This window comes from Pipistrellus kuhlii, unplaced genomic scaffold (assembly GCF_014108245.1).
Source record: "Pipistrellus kuhlii isolate mPipKuh1 unplaced genomic scaffold, mPipKuh1.p scaffold_m20_p_2, whole genome shotgun sequence".
NCBI lineage: Eukaryota > Metazoa > Chordata > Mammalia > Chiroptera > Vespertilionidae > Pipistrellus > Pipistrellus kuhlii.
In genome coordinates this window covers 153,311,891-153,324,510 of record NW_023425515.1, presented here as the reverse complement: position 1 = coordinate 153,324,510, position 12,620 = coordinate 153,311,891, and the positions used below count along the sequence as shown (strand labels likewise).

The 12,620-nt window shown below is 40.5% G+C and overlaps 1 protein-coding gene across 1 annotated transcript in view; it reads left to right on the top strand.

Moving 5' to 3' along the window:
* Window positions 1–12,620, top strand: part of ALG6 (ALG6 alpha-1,3-glucosyltransferase) — a 43,327-nt gene that overhangs the window by 15,551 nt on the left and 15,156 nt on the right. The window contains exons 5-9 of the mRNA XM_036446486.2: window positions 1,346–1,434; window positions 5,563–5,645; window positions 7,139–7,203; window positions 10,599–10,784; window positions 12,062–12,197. Coding sequence (XP_036302379.1) covers window positions 1,346–1,434; window positions 5,563–5,645; window positions 7,139–7,203; window positions 10,599–10,784; window positions 12,062–12,197 — 559 coding nt within the window. The remainder of the gene's footprint in view (window positions 1–1,345; window positions 1,435–5,562; window positions 5,646–7,138; window positions 7,204–10,598; window positions 10,785–12,061; window positions 12,198–12,620) is intronic.

Below are 12,620 nucleotides of genomic sequence, written 5' to 3'. Positions count from 1 at the left end.
CCAAAACTACATGATAATAAGTTATATTTTTCAGTGTTCAGGGTAATGTAATATAATTGAAACTTAATTTATCTTTAACAATTATGTTTAGTTTTATGCAATGATTTGTGATTAATAACTATTTATTAGAGCTGATTGTTATGATAACTGAAAATATTATAAATTATAAATCATTAGAGGTCCAGTGCACGAAATTCATGCACTTGGTGTGGGGCGGGGGGAGTCCCTCAGCCCAGCCTGTGCCCTCTCACAGTCCGGGAGCCCTCGAAGGATATCCTAGTGACGGGGATGCCATCAGTTGGATATCCTTAGCGCTATCGTGGAGGCTGGAGAGGCTCCTGCCACTGCTGTTGCACTCGCCAGCCATGAGCCTGGCTTCTGCCTGAGCAGTGATCCCCTTGTGTGAGTGCACTGACCACCAGGGGGCAGCTCCTGTGTGGATCATCTGCCCCTTGGTGGTCAGTGTGTGTCATAGCAACTGGTCATTCCACCATTCGTCAATTTGCATATTAGCCTTTTATTATATAGGGTGATCCTCTGGTCAATACTAGCATATTGTTCTTTATACAGAGGATAATACTAGAGGCCTGGTGCATGAAATTCGTGCACTGGGTGTGGGGGGTCCCTCAGCCTGGCCTTCACCCTCTTGCAATCTGGGACTACTGGCTCCTTACTGCTTGTCTGCCTGCCTGATTACCCCTAACCACTCTGCCTGCCTGCCTCATCACCCCTAACCACTCGCTTCCCTGCCTCATCACCCCAACCACTAGCCTGCCTGTCTGATCGCCCCTAGTCACTTGCTTGCCTGCCTGATCTCCCCTAACTGCCTCTGCCTGCCTGCCTGCCTGATCGCCCCAACCACTGGCCTGCCTACCTGCCTGATTTCCCTTAACCACTTGCCTGCCTGCCCGATCACCCCTAACCACCTCTGTCTTGGCCCCCGCTGCCGCGGCTTCGTCTGGAATGATGTCCAGAATGATGTCCAGAATGATGTCCAGTAGGTCATTTGGCTGTCTTGTCTAATTAGCATATTACACTTTTATTATTAGAAATGTGCTTAATAAATGAAATGTCACACTTCACATTGTTTTTAAACTGGAAGAATTGCCAAGGTAGGGTTCTTACCCATGTTATAAGGTTTCATTGGGAGATGAGCAAGGCAGACTCTGTTTTTTAGCTTAAATCCATTTCACATGATTAAACAAAAAAACTCATACATTAGCCTTAGCTTAATCACTTTATAAGAGCAGTGGTTACTTCTCAAAATAGATTCATATGTCCTCAGATGTCTTTATTGTTAAAATGACGGGGAATCAAGTGCGTGTATATATGCTTTGATTTGCAGGGCAAAGGTTATAAATCCAGACTGGATTGCTCTCCATACCTCACGTGGATATGAGAGTCAGGCACACAAGCTCTTCATGCGTGCAACAGGTAAAAGAACAATAGTTATTGAGTGTGAAATTTGACTTTCAAACATTTTTTGAAATGCTCAAAGGTTCTGTTATCATTCCTACTTTTAAAATTGTACTCCTATACATATGCATATATATGTAATTTCAAAATATATTTATAAACTAAAAGAGAAAAGAGTAGAAAGGAATAATTCTGGGAGCTTTACATTGATTATCCCACTTAATAATTTGAAAACCCAATGAGGTGAATATTCTACTTATTTTAAGGGGAGGAAACTGAGGCATACGTCAGTGAGATTAATAGCTTACTTGAGGTCTGATAACTATAAATTGAAGTTTTAGTTGTTTAGGTTGTTGCGTTAATATCCTAATTCCAAATCCCTTTAGCCTTTTTCTTAAAGTAAACTTTTATAGTCATATCTCATTCATTGTGTTGCTGTCCATTGTTACTAAATTAATCCACTTGACAAATGTTTATTGAGCATTTATTGTGTGCTGTTCTAAAAGCTTTACACGACTTAAACTTGAATTAGAGGCCCATTTCATGAAATTCGTGCACTTGGGTGGGGGGGAGTAGGAGGGAGCAGAGGGGGTGAGGGTGGTCCCTCAGCCCAGCCTGCACCCTCTCATAATCCAGGAGCCGTCAGGAGATGTCCAACTGACAGCCTGTTCCCTGAACATCCTTAGCGATGCTGCGGAGGCAGGAGACGCTCTTGCCACTGCTCCTGCGCTCGCCAACCGTGAGCCCAGCTTCTCACTGAGCAGTGTTTCCCCAGTGGGAGCTCACTGACTACCAGGGGCAGCTCCTGTGTTGAGTGGGATAGAGCCAATACTGCCTCTCTGACATCCCCCGAGGGTCCTGGATTGTGAGAGGGTGCAGGCCAGGCCAAGGAACCCCACTGGTGCACCATCAAGGCTGGAGAAGAACGTAGGAGGTTGGTCAGCTGCAGAGGGACTGCGGGAGGGCTCCAGGGCGTGTCTGGCTGGCCATTTTTCTCAGTTCTGGTTAGCTGGACCCCAGCAGCAAGCTAAGCTACTGGTCGGAGTGTCTGCCCCCTGGTGGTCAGTGCACATCATAGCAAGCGGTTGAGCTGCCTTAGCATATAATTAGCATAGTATGCTTTGATTGGTTGAATGGCAACTGGACATCCAGACCCTTAGCATATTAGGCTTTTATTATATAGGATTATTTAGGATGCTAGCCTGGACATTTTTCTCAATTAGTGTAAATTTAGTAGAGTTCTCTCTCTCTTTATCTTTTTAAATATATTTTATTGATTTTTTTACAGAGAGGAAGGGAGAGGGATAGAGAGCTGGAAACATCAATGAGAGAGAAACATCGACCAGCTGCCTCCTGCACACCCCCTACCAGGAATGTGCCCGCAACCAAGGTACATTCCCTTGCCCGGAATCGAACCTGGGACCTTTGGATCCACAGGCCATCGCTCTATCCACTGAGCCAAACCGGTTTCGGCTAGTAGAGTTCTCTTTACTGTTCATCCAGGAATGGAATCTCAGGCCCAAGAGATAGCTGTCTTACCAGTCTTTTCCTTTCCCACACCATTCCCCGTTCTCCACAATGCTTTAGTCCACTCTGAACTACATACGGTACTTAACACATAACTGTTTAGTGTCTGAACCAATACCTATGTCTGTAGGGAACTCACTCTCTTTAGAGACTGTTTTGTTTTCAGAGAGCCCCAATCATTAAAAATGCCCTTCTTCTATTGAACTTCCACTAGGTATTTTAGGTTCCATTTCCTTGGGCTACATCAAGCATGTCAAACTCACAGGCCACTGGCCACATGCCTTGTTTATTTAGCCCGTGTTAGCCTTTAAGTTTGACATGCTTGGGCGACATAGAACAAGACTGATCCTCTATATCACATGTGTCAAACACAAGGCCCGCGGGCCAAATCCGTCCCGCCAGGCCTTGCAATGTGGCCTGCACCGCGCTGTCATCACTGCACTCCGCTGCGTTTCCATCACAATGACAGTTTATGACTGTTCAGTAAACCATTCGGCCCGCGATTTAGGCTGGATTTTAGATTTTGGCCCCTTCTCTGATTGAGTTCGACACCCCTACTATATACTTAATACCCTAAAGACATTTGAAGTCACCTTTTCCCTGAGGAGATACGACATCCTCACATCCTTTAGTTATTTCTTAGATGACCCGTTTGCTGAATGCGATTACGATCATGAGGCCTCTGGCTGTGCTCGTTGGTATATGTTTCAGTCTGTCAGTGTCATCTTAAATGTTGGCACCTGGAGCAGAAAATAGATTACACACATCTAACACTGACAGTTTTTCTGTCATTTACCTTATTCTAGACACTATATTTAGGGTAGTGCAAGAAAAAAAATAGGCTTTTCGGATGGCTGTGTTGTACTGTTGAAGAACTTAATGTACACTACTTGTTTTTCTTTGTTCTAAAAAGATTGGATATTCAGAATTACGAATTGCTTTTATGTTAAAAACTTTTTTTAGTTTCCTTCTCACCTGGGGCTCTCAAGTTCTTTATATGCATGAATTAGTAAAGGTGTATGTATTTTTTCTTTTTAATTAATCCTCACCTGAGGATATTTTTCCTTTGATTTTTAGAGAGAGTGGAAAGGGAAGGAAGAGACAAAGAGAAACATCATATGACAGAGACGCATCCATTGGTTGCCTCCTGCATGCACCCTGACCAGGGCGGGGGAACCTGCAACTAAGGTATGTGCCCTTGACTGGAATCAAACACAGAACCCTTCAATCTGCAGGCCCATGCTCTATCCACTGAGCCAAACCATCTAGGGCTAAAGTTAATGTATTTTAAAATAATATTCTAAAAAGAGTCTATGCATTGATTGCCACATTTGAGGTATTCTTCACAAGAGAAAATTTGGAGTATATAGATAGTTTTTTAAAAAAAAAAGGTTGTCTTTCCTTGCTTTGAGTATTCTTAAATATATATATATATATATATATATATATATATATATATATATATATATATATATATATTTTTTATTGATTTCAGAGAGGAAGGGAGAAGAGAGAGAGCTAGAAACATTAGTGATGAGAGGGAGGCATTGATTGGCTGCCTCCTGCATGCCCCCTACTGGGGATCAAGCCCAAAAACAAGGCTTTTAATGTGCCCTTGGGGGGAATTAAATCCAGGACCCTTCCTTCTACAAGCTGATGCTCTATCCAGTGAGCCAAACTGGTAAGGGCCGAGGCTCTTTGTCCCCTTGAGTGTGGCTCTTCCACAAAATACCATGGCCTGGGCAAATCTATTTGAACAAGTGGCATTAGAAAATGTTTGTGTAGCCGAGGCCGGTTTGGCTCAGTGGATGGAGCATCGGCCTGCGCACTGGGGGGTCCCGGGTTTGATTCTGGTTGGGGGCATGTGCCTTGGTTGCGGGCATATCCCCAAAGAGGGGTGTGCAGGAGGCAGCTGATCGATGTCTCTCTCTCATTGATGTGTCTGGCTCTCTGTCCCTCTCCCTTCCTCTCTGTGGAAAATCTATAAAATATATTAAAAAAAAAATGTTTAAGTTTAAAAAATCTGGCTCTCAAAAGAAATCTCAGTCGTTGAACTGTTGATATTTGGCTCTGTTGACTAATGAGTTTGCCAACCACTGGGTTAGGGCATTGAGTATGCTTACTTTTTAAATTCAAGTCAGAGCAAAGAGAGAATTAATTTGGATACACCTAATTGATTCAATGTGTGAATTTTTTAGAGAAAATTAAGAGTGTATTACCATATCAGTTGAAATTTGGCAGAGGCCCTGGTCAGTGTGGCTCAGTTTTTTGGATATTGTCTCATACACCAAAAGGTCTTGGTTCGATTCCTGGTCAGGGCACATACCTAAGTTGTGGGTTCAGTCCCAGTTGGGCGTAGAGAAGTAGCCAATTGATGTTTCTCTCTCCTCAGGTGAGGAATTAAAAAAAAAAAAAAATTGCCAGAGGGAAAGGGAATGGAAAGGGCTCACATGTAAAGGACTTGTCCAGAGTGGGTAGGAACTCTGGGTTAATAAAATTCACACTCAAGGTTGGAGGGAGGGAGACGATAAGTATATCATTGTAGCTCCTGATGGTTTCACAATTAAAATAATTTGCTTGTGTTTCTTTTTTCTTTTTTTCTTTTTTTTTCTTTTTTAGTATTAATTGCTGATTTGCTGATTTACATACCTGCAGTGGTTTTATACTGTTGCTGTTTAAAAGAAATGTCAACGAAGAAAAAGGCAAGTTTTTTTAAAAAATTTATTTTATATATATATTTTATTTTATTTTATTTATTTTTTAAAATAAATCTTTATTGTTCATATTATTACAAAAGTTCTTCATTTTTTTCCCTTCCACCAGGTTCCCACCCCACCCTCTGTCCTTTCCCCACCCCCCGTTGTCCTCATCCATAGGTGCACAGTTTATGTTCAGGCTCTTCCCGCAACCCCCTCTCCTCTTTTCCCCGAGAATTATCAGTCCACTTCCTTTCCATACCTCTGATTCTATTATATTCAATAGTTAATATTATTCATCAAGTTTTTTAATTCCCTTGGTTTTTAGATTCACTTGTTGATAGTTACATATTTGTTGTTTATAATTTTTATCTTTATTTTATTTTTATTTTTATTAAATTATTATTTTTGTACATATACCAATGCCCCCCCCCCTCCCGTACATACCCTCCCTCCCCAGAGTTTTGTGTCCATTGGTTGTACTTATATGCATGTATACAAGTCCTTCGGTTGATCGTTTATCTCCCCCAGATCTCTCCAACCTCCCCTGTAATTTGACAGTCTGCTTGTTGCTTTACTGTCTCTAAATCTATCTTTTGGTTCTTCAGTTTATAATGTTCTTGATCATCCATAAATAAGTGAGGTCCTGTGGTGTCTCTCTCTCATTGACTGGCTTGTTTCACTCAGCATGATGTTCTCCAAGTTTTAAAGCAACCTGACATTTCATCTCTGAAATATTTTATTAGCTTAACTATTGAGTATGAAGCTTAAGGAAGCCATGCTTTTGGGAATAGATACTAATAGGGAATAGTATATATCTGTCAGTTAATTTTCACTTAGAAAACATCAGCTTACCTTAATTATTTTAAAGCCCAACTGTAGTAATAAGATGCATTGAATTTTAGAAGTTACATACTACTGAGTCATGTGGCATGTTGAATTTATTACTTAGCTGGTAAATCTGAATTTATATCATTTACCTTATTCTGGACACTGTATTTAGTGTAGTGCAAGAAAAAATAGGCTTTTTGATGGCTGTGTTGTACTATTGAAGAACTTAATGTACAGTTTTGTTTTTCTTTGTTCTAAAAGGATTGGATATTCAGAATTATGAGTTGCTTTTATGTTAAAACTTGTGAGGATTGACTAAATCGAAAGGCATTTTGAAAAGTTGCTCTGAAGTCTCACAATCACAGTCAACAAATACTTTTTGGGGTAGATTAATCATTAGATTAACTTCTCTGACCTGTGTATCTAATGTGCTTTCTCTGACTAACACCTTTTAGTGATTTACTTTTTACTGAAGCATCCTATCCATGAAGTATCACCTCCATGAAAACTGTAGTGTTTAAAGAGTTGTTTTATATAAATGCTATTTTTTTGATAACTGGAAGGTAAGAGGGGGAACATTTGCTACTGTGTTACGTGAAGCTACACTTTTACCCTGTTTGATTCAAGTAACAGATTACTCTCTTAATTCACAATGTCTGTCTTTACAGGTTGCTAATGCATTATGCATATTGCTGTATCCAGGCCTTATTCTTATTGACTATGGACATTTTCAGTATCCTTTACTAATGTAGAAATGAAGTCAGATGCATGCATATTAGGAAATCTAGGCTCAATATGTATAATGTTATCATTCAGTAATATCTTATTTGCTAGGGTACTTACTTATATAAACTACTAGAGGCCCAGTGCACGGGTGGGGTCCGGCCGGCCCGCCCTCATGGGGGCCCATTGGGGCCAGGCTGCTGGGAGGGAGGGGACTCTGGAGGTTGGCTGGTTGGCCCCACCTTTGATCAGGGTGGGGGGACCAATTGGTGGTCAGGCTGGCTCAAGGAAGGGGCAACTAGTGGTTGGCCACTCGGCACCACCCATGATCAGGGTGGGGTGTGCCAATCAGAGGCTGGGCTGGCTGGGGGGGGGAGGGTCCTTGGGAGGTTGGGAATGGCTGATTGGGGCCCCAGTCGGGCAGGTTGGCTGCCACAGTGTGTGTCATAGCAACCGGTCATTGTTGTTCCATCTTTCTGGTCGCTTGGCTTTTATATATATAGATGTTCACAATGCTCTATAAGAATTTCTAAACAAAGCTTTTACTTAAAAGGTAAAATAAAGATTTGTTAAAAGTAGTATTGCTTTTTCACATCTGTTTGGCTTGATAACTGATTAGTTCTTCTGAAGAGTTGGACAGAATGCCAAGTGTGGTTAGATTCTCCTAACATACCCGCTATCTTTTATAAATGTTACCTGACACTAACAAAGGAAAACAGTCTTATAATTTTTTGAGTTTTAAAACAAGATGTTTCTCTAATCGTGGTAGCCAGAAGCTTCAGAAAACTGAAACTGAATAATTAAAATTTGCTATGTGTATTTTATGTGTAATTTTGATATATAAAATTAGGAACATTCAAATAAATTTCAGAGTGTGAAGGGCTTTTTACTGCAGTGTTAATTTCTCCACTAGCTGTTCCAGATGGTTTGTTCCATTTCTTTGGAGAAATATTCCTTCTTTTGTTGCCTGTGGTGGTAAATGGTTTGGCTGCACAGGAGTGAGGTGGGATTTGATTTCTCCATCTAGGGATTTTCAGTTAATCCTCTTGTTTTCTTTTAAAAACATTGCTCGAGACCTCTAACCTACTTAGTGTTTCCAGAGTTCTCCAGGGGCTTACAAGGTAGGCTGGCTCCTTGCTTGCCTAAGCTTCCTCTGGGCTGTGGCTTCTTTCATCCAATTTATTTGTTACCACTTTTCTGTCCTCTTTCTGTCTTCTAGAAATGTGTTGAAATCTTGATCTACTGTAACCCAACTTCTTGTTTTCTTTATGGCTGTGAGTTTATACTTTAAAAAATTCTCTATCTTAAGCGGGTTTAAGGAAGGAAAGGAGGTAAACATGAATGCCTAGCTCACCATTTTGGACTGAAAATTTAATTGTGATGTTGTTTAAATATAACTGCTATTTGTTTGTATTTAAGCACTTATATTTATGCTGATGCATATTTATAGAGAAGTAGAGTGATATCAGTAAATTTTGTTTTTTTTTTTAACTTTTGAAGCATCATTTTATAATAACTGAATAGTCTTTTTTTTATTAATTAACTGAAACTTTATTTTTATTTTATTTTTTAATATATTTTATTGATTTTTTTTGCCCCCCTCCCTCCCTTCCTCCCACACATCCCCTCCCTCCCCAGAGTTTTGTGTCCATTGGTTGTACTTATATGCATGTATAAAAGTCCTTCGGTTGATCTATTATCTCCTTCAGATCTTCCTCCCCTCCCCGCTGTAATTTGACAGTCTACTTGTTGATATACTGTCTCTATATCTATCTTTTGGTTCATCAGTTTATAATGCTCTTTATTATCCACAAATGAGTGAGGTCATGTGGTGTTTCTCTTTCGTTGATTGGCTTATTTCACTCAGCATGATGCTCTCCAATTCCATCCAGGTTGCTGCAAATGATGAGAATTCCTTCTTTTTTATGGCAGCATAGTATTCCATTGTGTAGATGTACCAAAGTTTTTTGATCCAATCATCCGCTGACGGGCACCTAGGCTGTTTCCAAATTCTGGCTATTGTAGATTGTGCTGCTATGAACATAGGGGTGCATATATCCTTTCTGATTGGTGTTTCTAGTTTCTTGGGATATATTCCTAGAAGTGGGATTACTGGGTCAAATGGGGAGTTCCATTTTCAGTTTTTTGAGGAAACTCCACACTGTTCTCCACAGTGGTTGCACCAGTCTGCATTCCCACCAGCAGTGCACGAGGGTTCCTTTTTCTCCACAACCTCGCCAACACTTGTCTGTTGATTTGTTGATGTTGGCCATTCTGACAGGTGTGAGATGGTACCGCATTGTTGTTTTGATTTGCATCTCTCGGTTAATTAGTGACTTTGAGCATGTTTTCATGTGCCTTTTGGCCTTCCTTCTGTCTTATTTTGAAAATGTTCTATTTAGGTCCATTGCCCATTTTTTAATTGGATTATTTATCTTCCTTTTATTTAGTTGTATAAGCTGTTTGTAGATGTTGGAGATTAAATCTTTATCAGTAGTATCATTTGCAAATATGTTCTCCCACACTGTGGGCTTTCTTGTTGTTTTGTTGATGGTTTCTTTTGCTGTAAAAAAGCTTTTTATTTTGATGTAGTCCCATTTGTTTATTTTCTCTTTAGCTTCCATTGCCCTAGGGGTAGTATCAGTGAAGAAGTTCTTTTGGCATAGTCTGAGATTTTGCGGCCTTTGGATGCTTCTAGTATTTTTATGGTTTCCCGTCTGATGTTTAAGTCCTGTATCCATTTTGAGTTTATTTTTGTGAATGGTGTAAGTTGGTGATCTAGTTTCATTCTTTTGCATGTGTCTGTCCAATTTTCCCAACACCATTTATTGAAGAAACTGTCTTGATTCCATTGTATATTCGTGCCTCCTTTGTCAAATATTAGTTGAGCATAGTGATTTGGGTTGATATCTGGGTTCTCGATTTAACTGAATAGTCTTGCAGAAAAAAAGCAATGTGTGAACTGTTTAGAGTTCTTTTAAAGCTAAACCAATCAGTTGCTATTTAACACTCGATTTTATATATTTGAGGCCAGTATTTATAATTTCAAATGTTTATATACATTCAACATCTTCCATTTCTATTTAGAATAGCATTCATATCTCTAAATTTTTAATATATTTTATTGATTTTTTACAGAGAGGAAGGGAGAGAGATAGAGAGCTAGAAACGTTGATGAGAGAGAAACATCGACCAGCTGTCTGTTGCACACCCCCTACTGGGGATGTGCCCGCAACCAGTGTACATGCCCTTGACCGGAATCGAACCTGGGACCTTTCAGTCCGCAGACCGACGCTCTACCACTGAGCCAAACCGGTTTGGGCATATCTCTAAATTTTTAAATTGTGTAAGAAATACACTGTATAAAATGCAATTACTGAGATAATTTCCTTGACACAGGGACAGATATAACTCTGTGAGTCTTGGCTTCGCTCTGTGGGGTATTCTCGGAGTATCTTATCACTGGGACCTGCTGGGATCACTGGCATTTTGTTTAGCTCTAAATTATAAACAGATGGAACTTTACCACTCCTTGCCATTCTTTTGTTTTCTCCTTGGCAAGTGTTTTAAAAAAGGCCTCAAAGGAAAAGGGTGAGTGGCTTCTAAACACCAACATTTTACAAAGTACCCCGAGAATGCATGTGGCCTACTTACCTGGAGGAAGGTCTTTCACTGGCCTTTTGATGGTTTCTTACTAATATGTTGACTATGGGGAGAGCAGGAAGAGAGATTGTCATGTTCTGTATTTACTGTAAATATTCCTAACTAGAAAAATGTTTGTTTTTTTAAATTAAAAAAAAAATATGTATTTTATTGATTTTTTTACAGAGAGGAAGGGAGAGAGATAGAAAGCCAGAAACGTCAATGAGAGAGAAACATCGACCAGCTGCCTCATGCACACCCCCTACCGGGGATGTGCCCACAACCAATGTACATGCCTTTGACCGGAATCGAACCCGGGACCTTTCAGTCCGCAGACCGACACTCTACCCCTGAGCCAAACCGGTTTCGGCTAGAAAAATGTTTTGATTGATGTACATTTCCTGTAGGTGAGGTGAGGTGGGTTGGTTGGTTAGCATTGCTGTAGAATTTCATCCATTTAAGAAAATGTTAGATTACATACTTATTAATCGTATAATCCTAATTTGACATTTGTCTTCATGGCTACATAGGAATGGCATCTAAGTTAAATGTTAATTAGGATGGTGATAGTTTTTTTGTTAAAGAAGTGCAGATTTTTTTGTTTTGTTTGTTTTTTAAGTGATTTTATTGATTTCAGAGAGAGGAAGGGAGAGAGAGAAAAAAATCATTTGGCTCCCTCTTCTATTCCCAATCCTGGGGATTGAGCCTGAAACCCAGGCATGTTCCCTGGCTGGGAATGGAATCTGCAACCTCTTGGTGAATGGGACAATGCTCAATCAGCTGAGCCACACCTGCAGGGCGAAGTTCACATGGCAATGGTTTTGAATTTCTTAACCCTGATTTGGGTAGACTCCCATCTTTTTTTTTTTTTTTTTTTTTAATATATTTTATTGATTTTTTACAGAGGAGGAGAGAGGGCTAGAGAGCTAGAAACATCGATGAGAGAGAAACATCAACCAGCTGCCTCCTGTACACCCCCCACTGTGGACGTGCCCGCAACCAATGTACATGCCCCTGACCGGAATCGAACCCGGGACCCTTCAGTCCGCAGACTAACGCTCTACCACTGAGCCAAACCGGTTTCGGCTAGACTCCCATCTTAAACCTATGTCAGTGGCATAGATTTACCATTACTGTACATTGGCGTTTCTTACATTTAGCATGGTTCAGATTTTCTCAGAAGCATTAACTTCTTGGCTCACAGGCTGCCTTTGCTTTTATTCCAGGCTCGTGCTGCTCATTAAGCTGGCCTGTACTGTTGTGGCTTCCTTCGTTCTCTGCTGGCTGCCGTTCGTTACAGAAAAGGAGCAAGCCCTGCAGGTTCTCAGGAGGCTCTTCCCAGTGGATCGTGGACTATTTGAGGCACGTGCACACTCTCCTATCACTCCTCTCTGTTCCCTTCCCTGTGGCCGCTGGGATTTCCTGTAGAAGACCCTCAAGGGATAGTAACTTCAGCTGCTCTCTTCTCGCCCTCATTCTTTGCCAATTATTTAATTCAGTGTAAACCCCTAGCTCAGCTGGCATTTTCAAGTACATTACATGCATAGCTAATATTTATGCCATCATGCGATCCATAATCCACTTACACATATTTCTAATGAAAGGGGTCCAGAATGAAGACAGCATGAGAAGTTGCAGCTACAGACTTAAGAGCTCTGTTTTTTTGTTTTTGTTTTTTTTTTGGTTTATTTTTTCTTTAGTCTTAGGAAATTACTTATTAAACTAATAATCATGTTTGCTTCAGAAAGACCTCATAATTCCTTGTGAGACATATAAATACAACCT